Genomic DNA, 26,445 nt, shown 5'->3' with positions numbered 1-26,445 from the left:
AAATTTGACACCAATTTTCGGTCGATTAAACCAATTTTAACCACTTTTTTGGAAAATTTTTGGAAAATTTTTGAAAAATTTTCATTCCCTTTTCGTCTTTATTGGACCAGATATCGTGGCGGCGATTTAGGAATCGTAACTAGCGGAAGATTATCTACAATTTGACACCAATTTTCGTTCGATTAAACCAATTTTAACCACTTTTTTGGAAAATTTTTGGAAAATTTGTATTCACTTTGCGTGTTTATTGGACCAGATATCGTGGCGGCGATTTCAGAATCGCAACTAGCGGAAGATTATCTACAATTTGGCATCAATTTTCGGTCGATTAAACCCATTTTATCCACTTTTTTGGAAAATTTTTGGAAATTTTGATTTCGCTTTTCGTGTTCATTAGACCAGATATCGTGACGGCAATTTCAGAATCGTAACTAGCGAAAGATTATCTACAATTTGACTCCAATTTTCGGTCGATTGAACCAATTTTAACCATTTCCGTGGAAAATTTTTGAATAGTTGCGTTTTTATTGGACCAGATATCGTGACGGCGCTCTCAGATTCGTAACTAGCGGAAGATTATCTACAATTGGACACAAATTTTCGGGCGATTAAAGCAATTTTAATCACTTTTTTGGAAAATTTTTGGAAATTTTAAATTCACTTTGGATGTTTATTCGAGCAGATATCGTGACGACGATTTTAGAATCGTTACTAGCGGAAAATTATCCACAATTTGGCACCAATTTTCGGTCGATTAAGCCCATTTTAACCACTTTTTTGGAAAATTTTTGGAAATTTTGAATTCACTTTGCTTGTTTATTGGATGAGATATCGTGGCGGCGATTTCGGAATCGTAACTACCGGAAGATTATCTTCAATTTGACACAAATTTTCGGTCGATTGAACCAATTTTAACCACCTTTTTAGAAAATTTTTGGAAATTTTGATTTCGCTTTTCGTCTTTATTGGACCAGATATCGTGGCGGTGATTTCGGAATCGTAACTAGCGGAAGTTTATCTACAGTTTGACACCAATTTTCTGTCGATTGAACCAATTTTAACAACTTTTTTGGAAAATTTTTGGAAATTTTGATTTCTCTTTTCGTCTTTATTGGACCAGATATCGTGGCGGCGATTTCAAAATCGTAACTAAAGGAAGATTATCTACATTTTGCCTGTTTTTCTTATGCAAAATGGTAAATTTTTGTTGTAATCAACTTAAATCGTCAACTTTTCTTCTACAACTTCTTTATATAGGGCAAAAGTTGGATATCAAAGTCACTATCAATGGCAACTTGGTAACGGAGTTTATAAATGACAATTTTCAGCTCTAAAAGCAAGGTCAGCGAGTTTACTTGTTTATAAAATCTGATGCACTGACTTCACATTTATTTTTTTTACGAACAGCAAGCAAGGAAGCAAGGAACCAAGGAATTAATTCTCAATTATTTTCGAAGTCCCCTTGAAAATTTTGTCTCAGTGCTCTAGAAAAATAACGTCAAGTTCCGCTAGAAAGTCAGTTAAACAACGATATATACCGAAATTTTCAGAATCACCACAGGCTTTGATACAATTGGGAAGGTTCGATCGATTTTATATTGCCATATGTAATTTCTACGTATACCAGTAGAAACACTACGCATGAACTAGACTGTGTTTGGGGAATGCCTACAACTATACACACACGATTTCTAATTTGTGTTAGTTTGTGGGTATTCGTAATTTAAACTTTAATATACGCTCAAGTAAATACAATAAGTTGCAAATTTCGTTTCAGGAAGAGTATCAGTACAGGCAGAAGTAAAACTAGATATGCCCCTGAGACGTTTCTATCGGTTTTCGTTGTAAATTGGGACTTTATTGTTGTGTATGTTGTCGTCCCAGCGTCTTCTTCGTACTTTCCATAAACTCCATCAAACCTCGAGACCTATAGTATGGTCTTGATATACCGTCATTCATGACTGAATCTTCACAGAAGCATATGAAGAGAGCGTCGATGATAGTCTGAAACATTTGCAATTTATTTTTACAGCCACTGTGTTACTTTAACTCACTTGAAATGTCCCAAATATTACGTAAATAATGATGGCATTTATGAAAAAATAAATGGTTGCAATTTCAAATGTAATCCTATACTAATAAAAAAAAAAATTTAACAAGCCAATGCTTAAAAAAGATATGAACTTACGTTAAATAAATTAAAGTAAAATACTGTGGCGAGTGCACAGATCAGCATTATAAATACTCCAAAAACAAAATCTCCAACACAGTTTACAGCCACGATGTTACCGATATTTGTCAAAAGTAATTTGGTAGCTCGTCTGGCGGATCTCAGAAAAGATTGCCCATGGATTGCTAAAACATGAACATTATTATAACATTTATTTTTTTTAATCATACATCTACTGCTCGGCTAACCTGTCAGAGTATAAGAATTTCCAGACAAGAATTTGAGAAGCACTTCCGCATAGTTACAGCACAACTTCGTGCAACACTTGGAGCACGAATTTCTGCAACACAGTTTTAGAAAGATCTTCACTACGGCGAACAGCGTCATTAAGAGAGATCCAAATGCGATAGTACCAAGGTGGTACCTGACTGTAACTTTAAAACTAGACCAAACTGGAGAATTCAACTGATCGTTGTTTCTGTAACACGAGACATAGTAATCGTGACAAGCTTTTAAAATTCGTCTTACTTGGAAAAGTACCACCGTGCTACGCCTCCAGCAACGGTCATATATTGAATTCCCGCAAGAAATCGCATAAACCAAAGGGTTACGATTATATTAAAAACCATTGTGAAAATTGCAACTGCAGATAGTTCGTACGTGTACTTATTTTCGTCACGCTTTGTCGGTGTTGTAGAGTTAGACATGTAGCTGATGTTAACAATGGCAGCTATAAACACAACTACTTGGATGAATGCTATCTGAAAATTAGATTTTAGTAACGAAGTGGTTTTAAATGAAGGACTCACGAATATAGAAAATAACACTACTAAGGGCATAGCAGCAAGAACTTTGGTTGCTTCTTTATATAACTGAATAACCAAACGGATTCTTTTAAATATGACTATAAAAATGATCAGTATTGTGACAGCAAAAATTGTCCAGGCAACAACGGGTACCAAAGGCATTCGAGTCCCTCGGAAGTATAGAACCCTAATAAACAAAATGTAAAAAAGTTCCACACGCTAGAACAATCGTACCATAAAAATGCAGTAGTATCCAGTAAAACTAGCCCCGAAAAAATAAAATTTCCGCACACAAACGGAGCTGGAACAAACCTCAACAGTACCAGTGTGAGCACACCTAGAACTATGTACGCCGTACAATCGCACGCAAATGTTTTGATCATTTTTGCCGGTCGTCACCGAAGGAGGCGGTCCAAATCGTCCAAGGGCAGAATTTGTAGGTAGGCTCAAACTACAACGAAATTTACGTGTTGACCAAATTCCCTGAATTAGTTTTAATTTTATAAATACTTACTCTGAATTAGTTTTAATTTTATAAATACCCTATCTAAAATGTTCAGAATATGATGAGTCTATACTTGTGATTTACCATTCCATTAATATTTTTTGGATTTGTTTATACATACAGGGTGACTCAAAAAAAAAATAATGACTGAGTCAATTTATTTTATTGAAGAAATCAAGAATTGCAAAACTGAATACTTTGAAATCTTGTCAATTAGTTAGAAAAAAAAAACCTGTCCTGCTCTAATAACATCGAGAATATGCTCAAAATCACACTAATATTAGGTCTAATTGTGCCGACCATAGTTATAAAATTCACATTAAAGTAAGTCACGAACATTTTTTGAAGTGTACTACATTTCAAAAAGCAAAAAAAATGTTCAGTTTATAAACTTCATAATTTTGGTTTAAACTTTATCAATCATATTTGACGCTTTATTTTATCCATTCCATTTGTTATCCTTTACTGCGGTCTCTCTTGGATCGAGGTGTAACACCGGACCGAACGTTCTTCGACCGATAGGATAATTTATTTCTTCCGACATCTTGTCGGTGACAAATTTAATCTTTGCATACTTCAGCGTAGTTAATGAACTTGTTGTGACCACTGAAATATACAAAGAGTAAATTTTGAAATGGAACGAAAGTCGAAGATTTTTTTTTAATTTGCCGTTCTTTCAATTTTCGATTTTTCGTCGTTCCATTTTTAGATTTTTTGATTTTTCTGTTCGTCAGTTTTTAGACTTTGCAATTTTTTTACCTTTTTCGATTACATTTTACTTTCCGATTTTTTTGATTTTTGAATTCTCGATTTTACTTTTTTAATTCTTCGATTTCCGATTTTTCAATTTTCCGGTTTTTTAATTCTCCTATTCTCGATTTTTCGATTTTCCATTAATCATAAAATTTTTCAACTTTCGATTATTCGATTTTCCATTTTCTGATTTTACGATTTTTCGATCTTCGTTTTTCCGCTTTTGTGGTTTTTCGATTTTTCTGTTTGTTTCAGTTTTTATGGTTCTGCAATTTGCAGCTTTTAGATTTCAATTTTGTTATTTTCCGATTTTCCACTTTTCGATTTTTTGATTTTTTTTCGATCGTCGTTTTTTCGATTTTCATTTTTTTGATTTTTTGATTTTTCAATTTTTAGGCCTTGCAATTTTTTTACTTTTCGCTTTTTCGAGTATTTGTTTCATCGAATTTTCGATTTTTCGAGTTTTCGATTTTCGATTTTTCGGTTTTTCCATTTTTCGATTTTCCATGTTTAGATACTTTTCGATTTTTTTTTATTTTTCGATTGTTCTGTTCGTCAGTTTTGAGACTTTGCAATTTTTACTTTTCTACTTTTTTAGTTTCGGATTATTCGATTTTTGAATTTTCGTTTTTTTTTCATTTTTCGATTTTCCACTTGTTGATTTTACGATTTTTCAATTTTTCTGTTCGTCAGTTTTTAGGCTTTGCAATTTGTTTACTTTTCGATTTTTCGATTATTTTACTTTCCAGTTTTTTGATTTTTGAATTGTCGACTTTTAGAGTTTTCAATATTATGAATTTTCGAATTTTCGGTTTTCCTATTTTTCGATTCTCGGTTTTTCAATCTTGCAAATTTTCGATTTTTCAGATTTGTGAATTTCCAGTTTTTCGATCGACCCACGTATTAGATTCATTGAATTTTCTATTTTCGGTTTTTCGATTTTTAGATTTTTGATTTTCCATTTTGCATTTTCAGATTTTCTGTTTTTCGCATATCTGATTTACCAAATTTTCGATTTTTCGGCTTTTCGATTTTTCGATATTTTATTTTCGAATTTTCGATTGTTCAGTTTTCCATTTTTCAGCTTTTACACTTCAATTTTTTTACTTTTCGATTTTCCAAATTTTCGAGTTTCAATTTTCGGATTTTTGATTTTTCGATTTTCTTATTAAATCTTTGAATTTTTCGGTTTTGATTTTTCGAATTTTTGATTTTTAATTTTTCCATTCTTCGGTTTTTAGACTTCAATTTTCTTTCTTTTAAATTTTTCGATATTCTATTTTCCGCTTTTCAGAATTTTCGATTTTCAGTTTTCAGACTTTCGATAGTTAGAATTTTGGATTTTTCAGTTTTATGATTTTTCGATTTTTAGAAAATTTGAGTAGTCGAATTTTCGATTTTTCAATTCATCGATTTTTCTATGTTCAATTTTTCAATTTAAATTTTGCGATTTTCAATTTGTCCATTGTCGATTTTTAGAATTTTCGGTTTTTCAATTTTTCCATTCTCAACTGTTAGACTTCAATTTTGTTACTTTCCGATTTTTTGGTTTTCGACTTTCCAATTTTCAGAATTTTCAAGTTTCTTTATTCAGATTTTCCATTTTCCACTTTTTCGATTTTAGATTTTTCGAATTTTTGTTTTTCCAATTTTTTGCTTTTTCGATTTTTCTGTTCGTTTCAGTTTTTAGGCTTTGCAATTTTTTTTTACTTTATATATTTTGATTATTTTAATTTCCGATTTTTTTTATTTTTGTTTTTGATTTTTTTAATTTTCAATATTACAAATTTTTGACTTTTCGATTTTTTGGTTTTCCCGTTTTTCAATTTTCGATTTTTCGATTTTAGAGGTTTGTGAATTTCCACTTTTCGATCGACCTAGGTATTTGATTAATTGAATTTTCGATTTTTTGATTAGCCATTTTCGATTTTTACGATTTGTATTTTTCGATTTTCTGTTTTTTGCATTAGTGAATTTCAGTTTTTCCGATTTTTGATTTTGCGCATATTTGATTAATAAAACTTTCGAAAAAGTTACCATGCTTACAAAAACTTCAAAACATCTACAATATTTCAAAGTATTCAGTTTTGCTATTCTTGGTTTCTTCAATAAAATAAATTGACTCGGTCATTAACTTTTTTGAGACACCCTGTATAACCAAATCTAAAAAATATTAATGCAGTGATAAATCACAAGTATAAAACTCATCATATTTTATACATTGAAGATAGGATTTATTCTGCAAAATTTTGAGGTGACGTCATAAATTTTTTAGAGGGGATAAGCAAATATATTTTAATTAAAAATGTATCATGTTTATCATGATTTTAAAACATCTGCAAGGTTTCAAAGTATTCGATTTTGCAAATTCAAAATTAAATTGCAAAATATTGTTTTATAATTTTGATTTTTTTTCCAAAAATCTGGACGTTTTGGATAAAAACTCAACACGGAGTCATAAACTACATGTGTTACTGTATACAATTTAAAACCCATTTACTATGCATAAATTTGAAGTGACGTCATCACATTATTGGTGGGGATGATTAGACAAATTTAATAATTTTGCGACATTTATGAAAAAAATATCAGTTAACAAAAATGGCACGTTTTTATTATTATGCCAGTTACATGTCACTCAACGACAATATCGTTTTTTTTAAGAGTATTTTATTTGAAAAATTGATGAAATTTTTTATGCGGAACAATTGGTCGAAAGATGTTAGAAAGCAAAATAATTCATGTCCGGACCATCGTTACTCACGAACGAAAGTGACCATTATTTTATGGGAACAACTAGCTGCTAAATCTTCTCCGACAAATTCGAGAGAACTGGTGTGAGCCATAAATATTTCTTACCAAATGTATATATAACTACTGTCCGTCCCGTTATTGTCAATAAAATTTTATAGGGTAAAATGTGAATTTCGTTGTAGTTTGAGCCTACCTACAAATTCTGCCCTTGAAGGATTTGGACCGCCTTCTTCGGTGAGGGCAGGCAAAAACGATCCGCCCATAGGCTCAAAACATTTGCGTACGCCAATTAGAAACCTAAATTACAAAATATTTAAGAAAATGCTCACCCGTTGGAAGGAATATCACCAAAACGGACCTCCATATGCTTTTATCTTTTAGCTAGCAACAGACTGAAATAAGTACTAATAAATGACACAAATTTAAAATACCCCTACAAGAAAGGCAGCGTCGGACGGATTGTTTAGTAATCTTAGTTGTCGCACAATCATGATTGGCCCGGAATTACGTGCAATACATTCATCCATTGCACCCAAGACTCTGGAAATAGGCTTTAAAGTTTAGAACAATTAGTGTCGGAACCTACGGTTTCGATGTAAAATCTCCACCCGAGCAAGGAACACCTTCGACTACGGGGTTTTTGTGCCCACAGAAGTTTCCGCAGCTGTCGGTATCGTAATTCATGTATCTAAAATCCACGTTTACCAAGGTGTATACTACGAAAGGTATCTGCAACAAGTTCAGGTTTAACTATTTTGAGCCAAAATGTTAGTATCAGTAAGGAGCATCATTTTCTACCAGGTAATTTGTAATTTAAAAAAGGTTAACCAACTACCGAAGCTGGAGATCCCTAAATTCTCTTACCAAAATTAGTATGGAAATGCCAAAAATGACGAATCCCTTCTTATCCGTGACAATCCTGTTTTCCGGTCGTGCGGGCACTTCCACATTTTCGATGGACGTGTTCAGCTTCCTGAACTCGATGAGCTGAAACATTTGCTTGTTAATTTCATTATAAATTTTATTTGGTTAGATTAACGTGGATTTCAAAAACTACTGAAGATACAAATAGGACAGGATGTGCTTAGAAAGTTGTTAAGAATGTTATCCAAAATTAAAACAAAAAATAGCTGTAGTTTTGCATTAAAAAACGTTAGATGCTTTCTTCCAAACAATCGACTCTTGGCTACATTAGGTCAGTTCTTATCTCGCTATCTATCAGTTGTTATTCGGTTATCGTATTTTTAAATGGTAATAGCACTATTTTTCTTGAGTATGGTAATAGAGAAATTAGAACCACTTTCATATATAGTGTTCACGCATTTCAAATTTGTCTTCTAAAATGTAACCCAAAATAAATCTAAAAAATTATCAATTATCAATTAATCGAATCGTTATTTCCACAAAATTTACAAAAAATGTCTGTTGTTTCTGGAAACGCAGATTAACATGTTTTCAATATTTTTTCAAAGAATTGTGACAGAACTTCCTCTATCATAGTTTTTTCTACTCTAGCAATAAATCAAAAAACCATTTGAAAAACGATGTGTCCAAAGTCGCTGTCTTGTATTTTAAAATTAGTAAGTAATCGAAAACGCTCACAACTTGGCACTAATAAAACTTACACACTACAACGAATTATGTAATCAAAAAAAAAAAAACTAACCTCGTCTGGTTTCATAATACTGGGCGAAGATCCCATGTTGCCGCCTTCCCATACAATATACGCACAAGTATTACTTCCAGCACAGATAAAAACACAAAACCAGAAACAAACACGACGTCTAAATACAAAGAAACTAATACCAAAAATTCTCGCAGAACACAATAAAAGGCGAAAAATGAGTAAAGTAATAAAGTGTCCTTACAACCTGGAGCGCGCTCTGCAAGTTTCAAAAGTATTGAAAGCAAGTTCGTGTCAATTATATACGGAGCTGAAATATTTCTCAGATTTGAATGAATGACAACATCAATTTATCGTATGAGGTCACATATTTTTATTATTACTAGAATTGTTGATAAAGGTTTGTTTTTCCTTCTTGAATGTGGGTTAGCAAACTAAATGTAGGATTCCTGTTTCCGTGTGTCTGTAACCGTTTGTTGGTGTACCTACCTTAAAAACAGTACAATTTTTGAAATATTTGCTTATTTAAATACACCTTAAGAAGAACAGGACAAAATCCTTGAATTTTAAACGTTTTCAAAAATGAATTTGTTTGGCGGAAATCGAAGTCACCTTTGGAAACACAGGCGAGATTCTATAAAATTTGATTTTTAAAAACAGGGTAAAACCCTTAAAAAAGTATTGCGTCCTAATTCTTTCAATATTAGATTCCAGAGTAGGTAAACATTTTGGTAAAGAAATTGGCAAATATATCAGCAATATGCTTCTCATAAAGAAGTCTGTTCTCTTTGATCACAGTTGAAAGATGGTTAGAAAAAGTTCTGTGTGAACATTTTTACTCGTTTCGGTTCCTGTTCATTTAAAGCTCGCCAGAGTGCTCTATTTTTGGGGACTAGGTTTAAAATTCTCCCGTTAATTCACTGTTTTGATGAAGATCTTTTAAACGTGGAAATAGTGGTGTACTGTGTGACACCCATTAATATCTTTTGTACATGATCTTTTTTACTGATATGTATTGTCAATTAAATTTTTAGTTGTAGCGCTGAAGTGGGAGTTAGACTTTCATAATCATAAGGGTTGCTAGGTCCATTTTTTTTAGTCTACGATCATCATCACCAGGAGGACATCCAGTAAGATCCAGCTAGCAATTGGAAATTCTGGAATCAAATAGAACATTTTTAGTAGAACAATATCACGTACCTATTGCTGCTACATAATCCATTAACACAAGATCATGGAGAACGGTAAAAACTATTGCTTGATCCTGCTTATCGTTTGGCAACAAAAACGATGCAGATAATGGACAGCACTGATGTGAAACACAGCGGTTGAGAACAGTTTTATGAAGGGAAGGATTTAAGAACTGGAATCGAGGGATAGGAAGACGTACGCTGGAGTTGTCGGAGGTGCTAAACCTAGGCGGGATAGTAAGGAAGTGCCAAGAAGGAAGGAAACGTATTCTGTTATGGTAAAGTCTAAGGATATTAAGGAAGACGGGGATAAGATTAGAGAGAAAGTTAATAAAATGGATGTAGACGTGAGAGTGGAAAATGTGAGAAGGAACAGAAGTGGTAGGTTAATAATTGGACCCAGCAAGAAAAGTTTTAAAAAGTCGAGTTGCGAAAGCACGAAAAAATGGCCGTTGACTTGTAAACGAGAGAGGAATTTGGACGGAAACGAGTGGTGCAGGTTCGAGTACCAAGACTTGCTCAGACATTATAAAAATGCCTTCAAGGAGGAAAAAGTCTTATGGTGGAGGAATTTTGTCCGGTTTGTTGGAAATGGAGATCCGTGGGGTGCAGTTTATAAGCTCTGCAGGAATGAGAAGAACGAAGGACTGGTAGGCGCATGGGACGGTGATAGGAAAACGGAAACGTGGGGAGATACGGTGGAAATATTGTTGAGAGAGTTTTTTCCAGTTGACGTTCCGGTGAACAATGAATTTTATGAAGGGGTGGAGGGTGTCGTGGTGAGAGTGAATTATGAATATGATGAGGTGGAAAAGAACGTGGGGAGTTTGAGGAAGAAGAGATCACCGGAAATAGATGGTGCGACGCCTGAAATAATGGCGCTTGTGTGGAAGACTGTTCAGAGTATGTATTGAAAGTGTTTAACGCATGTGTGGGGGAAGAATGGGTTCCGGAAGAATGGAAGGTAACACGACTGATCATCCTCTTGAAGGGCATGGATAAGAATAGGTCATTATGGGGGTCGTATAGACCGATCTGCCTTTTGAATGTGATGGGAAAAGTGTTTGAGAGGGTACTGGTGGGGAGATTGGAGAGGGTACTTGAAAGAAGAAGGTCGAGGGCTCAGTTCGGATTCGTGAAAAAGTTAAGAGTTATTTTAGAGATCGGAAAGTGTGTCTGGTAGGAGGGGCAAATGAGGTGGAAAGGAAGGTGTGTAGAAGATGTCCACAAGGATCTATCTGTGGACCGGCGGTTTGGAACATGATGATGGATGGGTTGTTGGAAGAGATTGGAAGAAGAAGGATATCGTGTGAGGCATATGCAGATGATCTGTTGTGTATGATTGAAGCGGATAACAGAAAGGAGATTGAGGATATGGGAACGGAAGTGATGGAAATGGTGGTTGCTTGGGGGAAGGGAGTGGGTGTCGAGATGTCCAGGGAGAACACGGTTATAATGCTTCTGAAGGGATCGTTGTCTGACTCGAGACCGCCAAATGTGAGGGTTCAGGATCAGTGTGTGAAGTATACGAAAAAGGTGAAGTATCTGGATATATCTGGATATAAGAGTTAGTGAGCTTATGAATTTAGGCCGCAGGTCGAGAGTCTGAGAGGTAAGGTGATAGGAGTGATAAGGAAATTATCGTGTATTGAGGAAAGAATAGGGTCTGGATAAACGAACGGTACGAATGATGTGTAAAGGATTGATAGTTGCGTGTGCTTCGTTTGGTGTGATGTGTTGAGGTTTGGATATGCGAGGGAGTTGGTGAAGAGGTGTCACATGAGCGTGTTGTATGGGTGCATGGTGTTTTGTAACACATAAATAAAGCAAGTGTTGATGGGAGAGGAAAAGGGGAGTGCGTCTAGGAGAATTAGAATAGCTGCAGATTAAGTTAGAAGAGGGAGAGAAAAAGGGTGTGTTGGCTGCGAAACTGTGGGAGATCTGGCAAAGAAGATGGGATATGAACGAGAAGGGTAGAATGGCTCATGATGTTGTTCCGAGTGTGAAGTTTGCGCCAGGAATGTTTGGGTTGTTTTTGTTTACGGGGCATGGGAGTATGAATGAGTTTTTAAAAAAAAGAGGACTGAGTGATACGGATCTGTGTGGTTACGGTTGGGTAGAGAATGTTTCGCATATTGTTTGCGAATGTGGATTGTATGATGAAGAAAGAAGGAGTTGAATGGTCGATATTGAAGAAATTTATGAAAATTTCGATGGTATGTAGTTATTGACCACGTTCGTTATTATGGGGCTATGGTTGACTCTGTCTGTTTTAAGTGAATTTTGCTAGAAGTTTATTTCGTTACTACTCAAAGGAAATTTCTACGTAAAATACTCTGCGCGAGGTCAATATTTATAATTGTTGCTGAAATTTTCGTTCACGTTGTGGTATAATATCTAGAGAGCGGATTTATAAGCACAAAAAAATTAAGAATAAGCGCTTAAATAAGCACAACATTTTCAATAAAAAAGTCTTATTTTAAGCAAAAAACATTATTGAGTTCTAATAATTCAAACACTCCGGATAACTCTTATGATTTTGAAGTTGTAGTTCAAGAAGTATCTGAACGGGAAAAGCGGAAAAATGATATTATATTTTATGGTATTTCCGAACAAGATTCCTCCCTAGATAGTAAAAATCGTAGAGAAAAGGACTCTGAATTTCTATCTGATTTTCTACAATTTGTTAACGCCAATCCAAACGACTATATGACTCCAGAATCACAGATTCTTCTTCCATCTCGTCTTGGCAAATTTGAAGCAAATCCTAATAAGTCGCGTCCTATTAAAATAACACTCAATAACAATCAACAAGTACGTAACCTACTGAGTCTGATAAAAAAAAATCGTCCAAATATTGAAGGTAACCCTCGCTTTAAATCTATTCGAGTTTCATTGGATCGCACAAGTCGACAACGTCACTATCATAATGAATTAAAGGACCAAATTAAACAAAGACTGGAGAACGGAGAAGAAAATCTTTTTATAAAATATGTTCGTGGTATACCTACCATTCAAAAATCTTTAAACTAACCTCGCCCAAATGCCATAAACGTAATTTAAATATTTATTATCAAAACGTTAGGGGACTTCGAACAAAAACGCTTAATTTCTTTAACAATCTTTCTATTTCTGCTGACAATTATGACATAATTGGATTGACCGAAACCTGGATGACTGAGGATTTTGCTAATTCGGAACTTTTTCCTACTTCTTTCCATGTGTTGAGATGTGATCGTAATTTATCAATTATCGGTGGTACTAGAGGTGGTGGTGCACTATTAGCATTCAGTAATGCGTTATCCTATGAAAAGTTAGATCTACATTGTATCACTGAGTGTGTTCCACCAATTGATATTGTTGGTGCCAAAATTTCATATTCGCCTAATACTAAATTAATAATACTTGTTGCTTACATACCTCCAGCCACTGAATTTGCTTCATATGAACTCTTTTTTGAATTACTGTCACTTCTTCCATTTATATATGATAATCATGTTATACTGTTAGGAGATTTCAATGTTCCTGAATATAATACTGACCATCAAAATGACAAACGCGCCATGTTAATTAAAAACTATGAAAACTTTTTAATTTCACACAATATAATTATGTAACTAATTCCATCGGTCGGGTTCTAGATCTTGTCTTATCTAATATTGATAAATGCTCAGTCACTAAGGAATTTCCGCTTATAAAAGAAGACAATTATCATCCATCATTGTCTGTACAATTAACTATTCAAGCAGATAAAAAACTTCCAAAGTAATGCAATTTATAAAAAATACAACTTCAAAAAAGCCAACTTTCCTCGATTATACGAACTTTTGATACAAACTGATTGCACCGTTTTAAACAAATTCTCTGAGATAAACGCAGCATGTCAAGCCTTCTATGATGCCTTATATAAAATATTAGATCAAACTGTTCCTGTAGTTAAATATAATAAATCTTCATTCAAATATCCTCCTTGGTTTAGCGTTGACTTGATTAAAAATATACGTAAAAAAGATAGGCTACATAAAAGGTTTAAGAAAACCGGCGATCATACTGACTATATAAATTTTAGCGCCTTAAGAGCTAGTATCAAGTATCAGTCTAAACTTCTTTATAAAAATTTTATTCGTTCAACTGAAGAAAAAGTTACTGATGACCCTAAATTAATTTGGACATACATTAACTCTCGTAAAAATCGGTCAAGAATACCTAATACTATAACAGATCAACAAAATTTACAACAAGAAGGATCTGATGCAGTTGTTAATGCTTTTTCAACGTACTTTGGTAGTGTATATATAAATTCGACACCCCAGGACAATGGAAACTTTAATAATGGTTCTACTTCCTTGGAATACGTAAATATAAAATCTATCTCTGAAGAAGACATAACAGAGGCAATCTTAAAGCTAAATAACAAATTAACATCCGGTGTAGACCAAATTCCAAGTTTTATAGTCAAAGACTGTCGTTCAGTGTTTGTCAGACCACTTCATATGTTATTCAATCTTTCTCTAAAAACCGGTACCTTTCCCAACATTTGGAAGCAGGCTCGTATATGTCCAGTTTTTAAAAAAGGTGATCCGACCATGGTTGTTAACTATAGACCGATTTCCATCTTATCCAATTTATCAAAAGTCTTCGAATCTATATTACATAAGTAGGTACCTACGTCTATAATGCTATTAAATTGAATATCTCTATTTCACAGCATGGGTTTATGGAAAGACGATCAACGATCACCAATCTTGTTACTTTTTGTCAATACCTTTCTGAAAATATGGATACACAAATACAAACTGATGCAATTTTTACAGATTTCAGTAAGGCATTTGACTCCATTGATCATTACATTTTGTTACAAAAGCTGGAAAAATTTGGAATGAGTACTTCGTTATTAGACTTATTCGAATCATATTTATGGAATCGCTATCAGTTTGTTGAATTTCAGGGTGTACGTTCCAAATACGTTGTTCCAACTTCTGGCGTGCCACAAGGCTCAAATTTGGGTCCGTTATTATTTCTCATATTTATTGATGATTAACCTGGGCTTCTTAACTGCAGAAAACTACTATTTGCTGATGACCTTAAACTATATTATAAAATTACTGCCATTTCTGATTGTCATTTATTGCAAAACGACATTTACACTCTAGTCGATTGGTGTAAGCACAATCGATTAGAATTAAATATTGATAAATGCTTCATTATTACGTTTACCAAGTCAAAAAGTCCGATTATGTTTTTCTATACTATAAATAATAACATTCTAATTCGTAAAACATCAATTAAAGATTTGGGAGTACTGTTTGATTCAGAGTTAAGTTTCTCCGGACACATAACATCAATAGTGGCGACTGCTTTCAAAACCCTAGGTTTCCTGTTTCGTAAGTGCAAAGATTTCACAAATATCCAGTGTTTAATTGCACTTTATAATGGTTTAATCAGATCCAAATTGGAGTATGGTTGTTTAGTTTGGTCACCTATCCATAAAGTGTATATACAGCAGATTGAAAACATTCAGCGAAAATTTTTAAAATATCTAGCGTTCAAAGAAGAAGAATTCTATCTTCACAGAGGCTTTAGTCAAAATATTCTCGTAGACAGATTTCACGTTACTTTTCTCGAACATAGACGTAATAACATTTCTATTAAATTCTTACATAATTTACTGAATAATAAAATTGATTGTACAAACCTATTGTCTCAAATTAACTTTCACGTTCCAAGATTAGGTACAAGAAGTTCTATTTTTTTTTATGTAATCACTCCACGCACGAATGTTTTAGTTCGATCTCCAATACATCTGATGTGTAACAACTTTAATAAATTCTGCTCAACTTGTGATATCTTCGAAGACAACATTAAGAAGTTGATCCGTACTGCTGCAGCAAATTACATTGTACAGAAATTTATTTTAATTTTGATTCAATTTTTTTTTTTCTCTTTCTGTTTTCATTCTCAATTTTTGTTATATTACTTATAAGCAATACATGTAACATTAATTTTATATTTCCTGTATTTGGGCTTTGTCTGTTGGGAATAAAGAAGTATTATTATTATTATTATTATTATTATTAAAATGTGTTTAAAATTGGAGAATGTGCGTTCAACATCCACACTCGTTGTTTCAAATTTGAATTTTGCAATTAATGTTGAATCTAACTCCAAATTTTCTCCCTTCTGGCCTTGTAAAACACGAGCAACGTCGGAAAGAACACCGAAACCTGCATTTCTATTTAACACTTCGTCAAGTTTTTGAGGTACTCTAGTACCAATATCACCCGTTACTGCGTTTGCTTGTTGTTTAAATTCTTTCACTAAGTTTATGGCATCTACCAACAACATGTTGGGTTTTTCTAACTTTTCTATTACCTCACATACGAATTGATAATTGCTTCTTAGAAAAGCTAGATCTTGTCGCAAATCTTTGTTTTCCAAAATATTTATGCAATCTTTAATCGATTGAGAAGAATCTACGCTAAACTCCGTAACTACTTCCTCAAATTCTTTGACATATTTGTCATAATAAAATGTGGCCTGTAACCATGTTCCCCACCTCGTTATAATCGGCTCTGGGAGCAATGGTATGTTTGGAAATTTTTCCTTAAAATGTTGCACTCTTAGTGGGGCTTTAACAAAAATCTTTTTACCATTTGCCACTAATTTATTAACAGTAGGAAACTGCAAACGTATTCCTTCAGCCACTCTGTTTAAACCGTGGGCAATGCAAGTAGAGTGAATTAAATTGAGGTACAATATTTTTAGATTATTCCCCTCTTTCAACATATAACGAGCTGCATCCGAGATCATCAATAAAATTTTATTTGGCAAAAATAGTGACGTAAGACTGTCACTTACAAATATGGTAATCGTATTGCCATTTGTTTTATCTAACATTTTCAAACTTACTACATACCCTCGACTAGGGAAACTTTCATTTAAGATTCCAACAATTAAACTTGCCACGTATCTTCCACAACTATCGGTTGTTTCATCGACAGCGAACCATAAATAATTATCTCCAATGCGATGTTTAATTTCGTTGTAAACTTGCTGAAACACTGGGCCTACATAATTTTTTCGGAGAGTACTTTCAACCGGAATATGTCGATTGCAGTGTTTTTCAAGGAATTCTTGAAGAGGGCCTTTCTCCAATTTTTTTTAAAGGTATATTGGACTGGATCATCATTTTACATAAATCGAAATTAAACTGAAACTGCTCATCTTTTGTGGAAGTAGATGCAACAGTTTCATGTAAGGTCTGCTGTTTAATTTTAGAAACTTCAAACATTTTCTTCCTTTCTACATGAAGAGTCGTTCTGACATGTTGCGTCACGTTATATTTTTTATCACTTTGAATCTAAAACAACGTACATATACAGGATTAATAAAGGAAAATAGATAAAAAAAAATTAGGGGGCTTACGGTTTTCACACAAGCTCTGCAGAATATTTTGTTGTTTTCTAATTTTAATTCTGGAAAATACCTTATCCACTCATCCGGCGTCGATTTTACTTTCGGCATTCTTTTAAAATGTTAGTAATATTACCAAAAAGAACTCAACATGTAACAAGGGAGAACCACGTATAACACTGTACTACGACAGATGCGATAGACTGATGGTTGTGAAATAAACGGTTCATTTATTGTAAGAAATATTGCTTACAACATCAGAAAGGAATTCAAGATTCGAAAAGAAGCTGGTGAACAGAATATAAAGATGAAATACACAAATGGCATACCAAAAATTATCCAAGAAAAAAACTAAAACAATCCCAGCAAATGCAAGGTAATACGTACAATATAATCTACCAAAATGTAAGAGGCCTAAATACCAAAGTGAATGAATTTTTTATTAATTGTTGTAATACTGAAGCAGACATTATTTTATTAACGGAGACATGGCTCAGTGAGGGAGTATTATCGTCCGAGCTTTTTCCTCAAAATTTTCAAATATTCCGATGTGATAGAACTTGTGGACGAGCGGGTGGAGTATTGGTTGCAGTTAAAGCTGAATGGGTAGCTCGGACAATCAATTTGGTATCTCCTGTACCCAATGTCGAACTGTTAGGTGTGAAAGTCCGAATTAACAACTGTAATCTCACCTTTATTGTATTGTACATTCCACCGTCTGTACATAATTATGGTTATATTCATGGTACTAATGATACTTATGATCAGATTTTTGATTATTTGGAGGAGTCGTGTAAGTTGGATGAGTCGACTGTGTTAGTGGGAGATTTTAACATCCCGGAATTTTATGAATGCTGTTACCTTAATCGAACATATACAAGTCTCTTTAGTGTAGCTCAATCTTTTGTCACATTCAATAATTTGAGTCAAAAAAATCAAATACTAAATGATAATGGTCGCCTGCTTGATCTTGTGTTAGTGTCAGAGAATGTATCCTGCATAGTATCTTCAGCGGAAAGCTCACTTGTCCCTGAAGATGTCCATCATCCAAGCTTGTTAATAGAAATTCTGTTAGAAACTGAATCCAAAGTAAAACTATTAGGAAATCAGAGCTGTACTAAATACAATTTTCGTAAGGCTAATTTTCAAGAGTTATATAACGCTTTTTGTTCTCTGGACTGGAGTTATCTTGAGAAAATACGAGATGTAGAAATTGCTGTGGACTGGTTCTATGATAAAATATACCAACTTTTTGATAATTACGTTCCCAAATGTCCCATTACAACTTCCAAATTTCCAATATGGTTTACGAGAGATATTATTGTTTGTATTAGAGAAAAACAACGTTATTTAAAATTATATAAGAAATTCAAATTTGCCCTATACAAAGATAAAGTCTCCAATCTTAGGAAAATTATTAGAAAAAAAACACGTGAAGAATATCAGAAATTTTTAAAGGTTGCAGAAGACACCATACAAACAGATCCTAAAAATTTATGGAAGTTTATTGATAATAAAAGAAATGCTAGTAGAATTCCAGGAAATATGACATATGAAGATGAGTCTTTAACATCAGCTGAAGATATAGTGAATGGATTTGCTAGACATTTCCGGAATGTTTACCATCGTGATAGCAAATGTGTCTGTGATGTAAATTGTGATGAATGGTCTTTCTGTGATATTTGTAAAATGAAAACGTCCAATTGTGTTCTAATTAACTGTGATAAAACCAACTGTGATATATTTAGTAATGCTCAAAATGTGCTACATAATTTCAATATCACCTGCGACGATATCTACGCTGTTGGAAGAAAACTAAAAAATACGCATACTATGGGACCGGATAACATACCATCCTTCCTGGTGCGGGATTGTTTACCCTGTTTCGTACGACCTCTATTATATATTTTTAATTTAATAATAAATACGGCGCATTTTCCCAAAAAGTGGAAATTTTCGAGGGTATGTCCAGTTTTCAAATCAGGATCTAAGAATGATGTAAGCAATTATAGACCCATAAATTTGCTGAACAACTTTGCTAAATTGTTTGAGGGAGTGATAGCTAAAGTTATATTTAGTCATGTATCGGGGATGATAGCACAGCAGCAGCATGGATTTGTAAAAGGTCGATCAACGGTGACCAACCTATGTGAATTTGTGCAGTATGTTTCGAATGCTCTTGACAATAAAAAACAGGTGGATGTTATATATACCGATCTAAGTAAGGCGTTTGATCGAGTAGATCACTGTATGTTAATTAACAAACTAAAACAATATGGATTATGTGATAATATAATTAAGTTGTTCTGTTCATTAATACGTCACAGATTTCAGTATGTAGAATATGTAGGCACTAGATCGCAATTATATCAAGTCTATTCAGGTGTGACACAAGGGTCGAACTTGGGGCCTTTGCTATTTCTAATGTTTGTTAATGATATCGTCAAAGTGTTGAAGTGTAAGCTCTTTCTGTATGCGGATGACCTAAAAATTGTGAAGATAATTACAAACAAAAATGATTGTGAGTATTTACAAAATAATTTAGATGTATTTCTACTCTGGTGTAGTAATAATTATTTAAAAGTAAACAACAAAAAGTGCAAAATAATAACTTGTAGTAGAAAATCGGAAAGTATTAGATACAGGTACCATATTAATAATGTTGAACTTGAAAGATGTATGCAGTTAATGGATCTTGGTGTTGTTATGGATTGCACGCTCTCGTTTGTACCTCACGTAAATTATGTTGTTAATTCAGCTATTAAAATGTTAGGTTTTATTACACGTAACACGTCTCAATTTAAAAATGTAAATTGTTTAAAATTGTTGTACACATCGTTAGTAAGAAGCAAGTTAGAATATTGTTGCGTGGTGTGGTCCCCTTTTTATAATGTATATATTAGTGACATAGAGCGGGTTCAAAGAAGATTTCTTAAGAGATTGTATTTTGTCAAATATGGTACTTATCCACAGAAACAATTTCCACATGAAATATTATTGAGAGAATTTAATGAAACTACATTGTGTTCTAGGCGAAATTTTTGTAGTGTACTATTCTTGTATAAGTTAATCCATAGTACTGTTGATTCTACTGAATTGTTGAGTCAAATTAATTTTAATGTTCCTAAATATGGTACCCGCTCTTCAGTTACATTTACTTTCAATACACCATCCACTAACCAACATATGCACTCTCCATTGGTAAATATGGTCAGATTGTATAATAACGTGCAACAGTTTGTTGATATTTTCGTAAATATATCTGAATTTATAGAAAATGCTAGAACAGCTTTGTTACATTAGCTAGACTTTAGAGAAAGTTTCTATTTTTATTTTTATTTTTATTTTTATTTTGTATTGGAATTTATATGATATATATATATATATATATATTACCCTGATATATACCCTATATTAAACATTAAATGTTTGCTGGGTTAATAAATACTTATTATTATGACCCACCACTGACCCGGAAATGACCGGCATTCAGGCAAGACTTCTATCATTACGGGTACTAAGACCAAGTAATGATATGAATTGATTATTATTATTAATATTATTATTTAGTTAAAAGTTTCCATTAGAAAAATTTTAAGGTAGGTAGTTGGGTACAATAATCCTTTTTTCTAGAAAACGGTCTTCAACGGTCTTGCCGCAAAATGCCGAAAAAGAACATCTAGTTAAAAGCTTTAATTCATTATCAACGGAAGTAAGGATTTAAAGTCATAAAATCTATGGAGGATTTTTCCAATCCTATAATAAAATTTTATTACCCAAACGACCAGAACCTATTCACAGAAAGGGTCTTCTGTAAGTGTACTTCAATGATCAATTCCAGGTAAAATGCATACGATACGATACGGCTAACTAACAAGTATTTGTCATCCCGACAAGGCCGGCATTTGAACAAAATATGCATTAAAACTCATATTCGTCGAAAATAGTAATTTACGCAACTAGTTCGGGATAGCCTGCTTCCCGCATGAACGCTTGTTTGAGGCACGACCGAAGGGAGTGCCGCATTTGCGTGAATGCGGGAAGCAGGCTCACGAACGTGTTGTGTACAATATTTTTTGCGACGAATAAACCTTTAAACTGAAGAGATTAACTGTGAGTTATTTATAAACAACGCCATTGACAGCGCCGTCAACACGTCACAATGTTGACACTACCCGAGTATTTTAAGGTTACCATGGCAACGGGAAGTTAAATGCACGTGTGCGGGAAGTTCGACCTCCCGCACTCTGGTGAATGCGCGAAAGCTATCAAAAAAGTTCATGAGTGCAAAATAGTATATTACATATCGAGGGTGGTAAGAAGCTAATTACGAACGAAGTTTATACACGAGCGAGCGTAGCGAGCGAGTGATGTAATATGAGTTCGTAATTAGCTTACCACCAGAGTTGTGTCATATACTTTTTCTACGATCTATAATGAAGAATCACTTTCAGAAGAAATTTTTTTGGGAAAGCAAATATTTATAGTTGCTATGGAAACTACCCAAACAGGCACGTAATATATATATATATTACGTGCCTGTTCATTCATTACATGCCAGTGGGTGTAACTATGGTTTTACTATGAGGCTAGACAGTTCGTAATTCATGGATTACTATGTGGGAGTAGAAAAAAGTATTAAATAAGCATATAAGTTTTAATATGCATAAAATTGAAAAAAAAGCAAATAAGCAATAAAAAAATGTGTCAAATGACCCCAAATTGTATCATAGTTACAGATATAAAAAAGTTTTGAAGTGCTTACATTTTTCACAAAAAGCATTAAACCTAGAAATCCGCTCTTTAGTGATGATACAGATTTTCATAGCGAAATAATAGTAACTTGTCGGGGGATGATATTTTTACGCATCTTTGGTTCTAAATTTACCAAGGTAGTGAAAAACTACCTGACGTACAACAAAATAAGTATAATTTTAGTTAGATCATCCACGTTGTTACTTTGCACCAAATTTTAAGCATTTTCATTTTTTTTTGTAACTCTTCATGGACCTGGAGAAGGCGTATAGTAACGTTCTTATTAATAAGCGTTTGGAAGTACTTAGTAAAAGCAAATAAAGACCACTTACGTAAGCATTAGTAATAGCTATGTAGATAAATAATTCAATTTAAAGCCGGAAAAATATTTCAGAAGAGCTAAACCCATCAAAGCACTAGAGCAAGGTTGTTGTCTTTTACCAACCCTTTTAGTAATCTTAGAAAAGTGAAAAAAGAAGTTGGAAGATATGGAAATAGGCTGTTCACAAAGGTCGAAATTTCCATTTCTAAGAAGAGTGGGCGAGCAGAACGAACTGATGATTGAGAATTAAAGATGAGATGCTAAATGTGGCATGCGACAATAGTCGTATGTAGAACCCCCATTCATATAAAAACAATCTTTAAGTGAAATTTTAGTGTTTGTTCCGTACATATGAAACACTTAGAAAAAGCCGAATAACTGTTTTAAATAGCGTAAAGTTTTATGCTTTCTAAGAAATGGATACTGTTAACTTGGTCATTGCTACTGAAAACTGAAAGTATCGGCAACAATGTTTATATTTCTGGCATATTTTTTATCAATACTTATATAATAAAGCTGAAGCTTTTGTTTATTTGAACACGTTAATCTTAGAAACTACTGGTTCAAATTCAAAAAATCTTTTTGTGTTGGATAATCCATGTATCATATCTACATATAGGTTATATAACATCACGCTACGATCATTAGGAGCGAAGTAGCAATGAAACATTCGGAAAAACGGGAAAATTATTCCTCCTTTGACAGCTTCCGTTGCTTACGCTGCTTAAGTGGTTAAAGTTACGTAAAAATCATGTATGACGAAATTGTTCCCCTTTAAAAGTTCTAAAGAAAAGTCCGCGACAGCATATGTCCATCTTTTAAGGTCGAGTCAGTATAACCTTTTTTATGGTAATGAAATTTGTTCTAAAATAATAATGCATTTTATGTATAAAATTCTCGCCTCACAGTGTTTGTAACCGAACTTCTCCCAAATGGGTTGACCGATTTGTATGAAATTTTTTATGTATATTCGGTAGGTCTGAGAATAGGTTGTAAACTATTTTTTAAACCCCTAAGTGATAAGGGTGGCCCACCCTAAAAAATTTTTGTGTATTTTTTTGACAAAATTTTTTATTTTTATTTTGTTAAGAATTGGCATCAAAAAATACACATAACCCTAAATTTTCACCTTTCTACCACCAACCCCCATTTTTTAATCGTCTATATAATAAAAATCAATTGCTGTTCCTGTTAGTCTCGCTAAGACTCAGAAACGGCTTAACCGATTTGAAGAATTTTTTATATTACGGGGATGGTTTATAAATTAAAAAAATAAGGAAAACTTAAAAGAACAGATAAAAAATAAAAAAATTCTAAAAATTTAGTATGGGAATCCCCACTTCGAATTAATTTCAATAGTTGCCGTTTCTAACTGACGTGTCATACAAAACTAATTCTTCCGTGCAATTGTGAAAAGTATGTTGCATTTCAAATCGTTCTTTGTTTTTTCGTAAAAAAAAAACGTCGTTTATTTTAAGAAAAGTCTTGGTTAAAGTGAATTTAATTACATATTGCGAAAGTTTCTTATTAATTTTGATCTGCCATTCTATTTACCTATATTCACTTTGTTGGTTTCGACAAAACCTCAAACTTTACCGTTATTCGAGGATTTCATTGGGAGTTTTCGATATTTTAAAATTCTCAAGACAAAATTTACAGATTTGATTGACTGTGAAAATAATTCTGTGTCGTTTTATGAAGTTCATTAAAATGCCGAGAAGACGACAACCTCACATAGGTCCACGAAGTCAATCAAATGTGCGACGAACTACCTCAGGTGCAAACCGCAATGATTTATTTTATGGGTAATTCGGATATGGAAGTTGATCAGCGTTGTGCTCATAATCAACATAATCAAACATTGAAGCAAGACATTGGGTGGTATGAAGAAAACTGAGTAGAAACTAATATTCGAAGTACGAAGTACCTACTTCATTATTACTCTTATACACCTGAGCATCTACTCTATGTACTGAGTACCTACTTGGAAACATTATATCTCCCCGGACAGAAATTGAACATCTGCGCGTTTTGTGAGCATTTAATCTAAAAATGAGCATCGGCGTGGCAAATAACTGAGCTGTCTGTAAAGCAGCTTAGAAAACGAGTAAGATCATTGTAAGAGTGAATTTTAACTAAACATGGCCACTTTCATGAACGTGGAACGTCGTCAAAAGGTACATTCAGTTTGAAAAACACATTAGGAGCAGGAATATCAAAAACTTTTCAGGTAATTAACTTTTATTTATGCATAAATTGTGCAGTGCGTTTTTTCTAACACTGGCCATAGAGATTCCCATCTCAAAGTGTCTACCCCATACTAACTTATATTTTGGTGACTCGATTTTTGCTTTAATGGTTGAACACTGTCACTGTTGTCCTTTTTTGTTGTATCGAGATGCTACTTGAGCATCAACTGTTACCTACTGAAGTATTAATATCATCTAGAAAAACTAGAAATATTTTGATTTGATATTCGAGTAGATACTTCGTATTTCGAGTATGAGCACCTACTGAGTTTTATTTATATCAACCATTGTCAAAAAATTGATCGAACGTTGTTTCGACAGAACTTCCTTCGCACCAAAAGTATAATGAAACATATTCAGCATTTTCGAGTTGAGTCTTTTCTTCACACAATTTTGTGATGACCTAATCAACATTTACGATCAACACATATACCACCTTGGATTCGTGCAGTGTAATACTAAAAATAACTGTATTGTATTCCCAAAATAATCTGCGAAAATCGAGTGAGCCATTCCATCAATTTTTTGGGGGCAATAATTAAATATTCTTAACAATTTACCATGCTTACAGTAACTTTAAAACGTCTGCAAGATCTCAAAGTATTCATTTTTGCAACTCTTGAGTTATTCACTAAAATAAATTGACTGATCCATATATTTTTTTGAGTCACTGTACAAGCAAATCTAAAAAATATGAATGCAATGATAAATTACGAAAATATACTGATGATATTTTCCATATTTTAGATAGGATTTATTCGACAAAATCTTGAGATGACGTCTTCAAGTTTTTGGGTTTGATAAACAGATATATTTTGATTGAAAACCTACCATGTCAAACATTAACTTCCAAACGTCTGCAATATTTCAAAATTCAGTCTTGCAATTCTTGATTCAATCAATAAAATAAATTGACTCAGTGATTAATTTTTTTGAGACACCCCCATAAGCAAAACTAAAAAATATGAATGGAATGATAAATCACAAGTATAGTCTCATCCTATTTTGGACATTTTAGATAGGATTCATTTGGCAAAATTTTGGGCAGACGTCATCAATTTTTTGGAGGGGATAAGTAAATATATTTTGAATAAAAATTTATTATGCTTATCATATGTTTAAAACATCTGTAAGATTTCAAACCATTCGATTTTGCAGATTCAAAATTAAATTGTAGGTGAAACGAAGTTCACGGGGTCAGCTAGTCCTTCAATAAAAGTTCAGGGAATTTTTATTCTTCTGCATCGAATACCAACAAACTCACTAGATTTTCATGGCCAACCCTACTATATAAAGATCGTGAACGGATAATATGTTGTACCCGACGTAGATTTTGACTTGTTAAATAAAAAGACTTGAATTACATCCGCTTGATAAAATTCTCGATATCACTAGGTACATGCGAAATAAATAGTGATTCGTACACTTGTTGTATAAAAGCTTTATTGTACACACCAAAACAACATACACCTAAATATTGTAAGCTTATTCTTGTCTATCTACAAATGCATCAAATAATACTTGAACATGTTCAAACTTAATTAATTCAATTTGTTTTGCTTACAAACAACTAACTACACAAACAAATTAATAACATTAACAACATTAATGCAAAATATAAAAAACGAATGCGGTGGCTTTGTCAAAAAATGTAGTGTCAAGTGTCAGATATGAAATGTGCATTGAACTATACACCTAAATCGTAAACATGCATGTACGTGTTTATTAAACAGAGACGAGGTAGATCTGGAAATAAATGAATCAAAAAATATATAGCTGCCGCCTAAAAGTTAATACACCGGTTAGAACAGCAGCCAATTCGTATACACAAATATTATAACAACCTAAAATCATTCGGATATTGCTTTAACAAATAGCTTCGATCCCGCAGAATGAACAATTTA

The 26,445-nt window shown here is 33.3% G+C and overlaps 1 protein-coding gene across 4 annotated transcripts; it reads right to left on the bottom strand.

Moving 5' to 3' along the window:
- Nucleotides 1–1,719: 1,719 nt before the first annotated feature.
- Nucleotides 1,720–8,871, bottom strand: LOC135139430 (choline transporter-like protein 1). Of its 4 annotated transcripts, none has more exons than XM_064069659.1 (12): nucleotides 8,655–8,871; nucleotides 7,853–7,975; nucleotides 7,575–7,717; nucleotides 7,426–7,528; nucleotides 7,318–7,369; nucleotides 3,211–3,319; nucleotides 2,980–3,163; nucleotides 2,699–2,931; nucleotides 2,419–2,648; nucleotides 2,189–2,355; nucleotides 2,055–2,135; nucleotides 1,720–2,004 (listed from the first exon to the last, which is right to left on the bottom strand). In XM_064069659.1, the coding sequence occupies exons 1-12, from the start codon at nucleotides 8,688–8,690 to the stop codon at nucleotides 1,858–1,860; spliced, it is 1,608 nt and encodes a 535-aa protein (XP_063925729.1). In that variant the 5' UTR covers nucleotides 8,691–8,871; the 3' UTR covers nucleotides 1,720–1,857. The 4 variants fall into 4 exon arrangements, 3 of the variants coding, with proteins under 3 accessions (XP_063925729.1, XP_063925730.1, XP_063925731.1); XM_064069660.1 differs by having other exon boundaries at nucleotides 3,211–3,277; XR_010282155.1 differs by having other exon boundaries at nucleotides 1,990–2,004; nucleotides 2,055–2,130.
- Nucleotides 8,872–26,445: the final 17,574 nt, after the last annotated feature.

The sequence above is a fragment of the Zophobas morio genome, unplaced genomic scaffold (genome assembly GCF_036711695.1).
Source record: "Zophobas morio isolate AGI-343-1 ecotype UQ-CSIRO unplaced genomic scaffold, CSIRO_AGI_Zmor_V1 ptg000031l, whole genome shotgun sequence".
NCBI classification, from domain to species: domain Eukaryota; kingdom Metazoa; phylum Arthropoda; class Insecta; order Coleoptera; family Tenebrionidae; genus Zophobas; species Zophobas morio.
The sequence above is the reverse complement of the archived record's forward strand: the minus strand, read 5'-3'. Positions and strand labels throughout refer to the sequence as shown.

Coding starts and splice junctions, on each gene's coding strand:
- LOC135139430 (XM_064069659.1), bottom strand. CDS start 8,690: ATGGGATCTTCGCCCAGTATTATGAAACCAGACGAG. Junction 2,649..2,698: donor GCACGGTGGTACTTTTCCAA/GTAAGACGAATT, acceptor CTCGTGTTACAG/AAACAACGATCAGTTGAATT. Junction 2,356..2,418: donor AAATTCTTATACTCTGACAG/GTTAGCCGAGCA, acceptor TTCATGTTTTAG/CAATCCATGGGCAATCTTTT.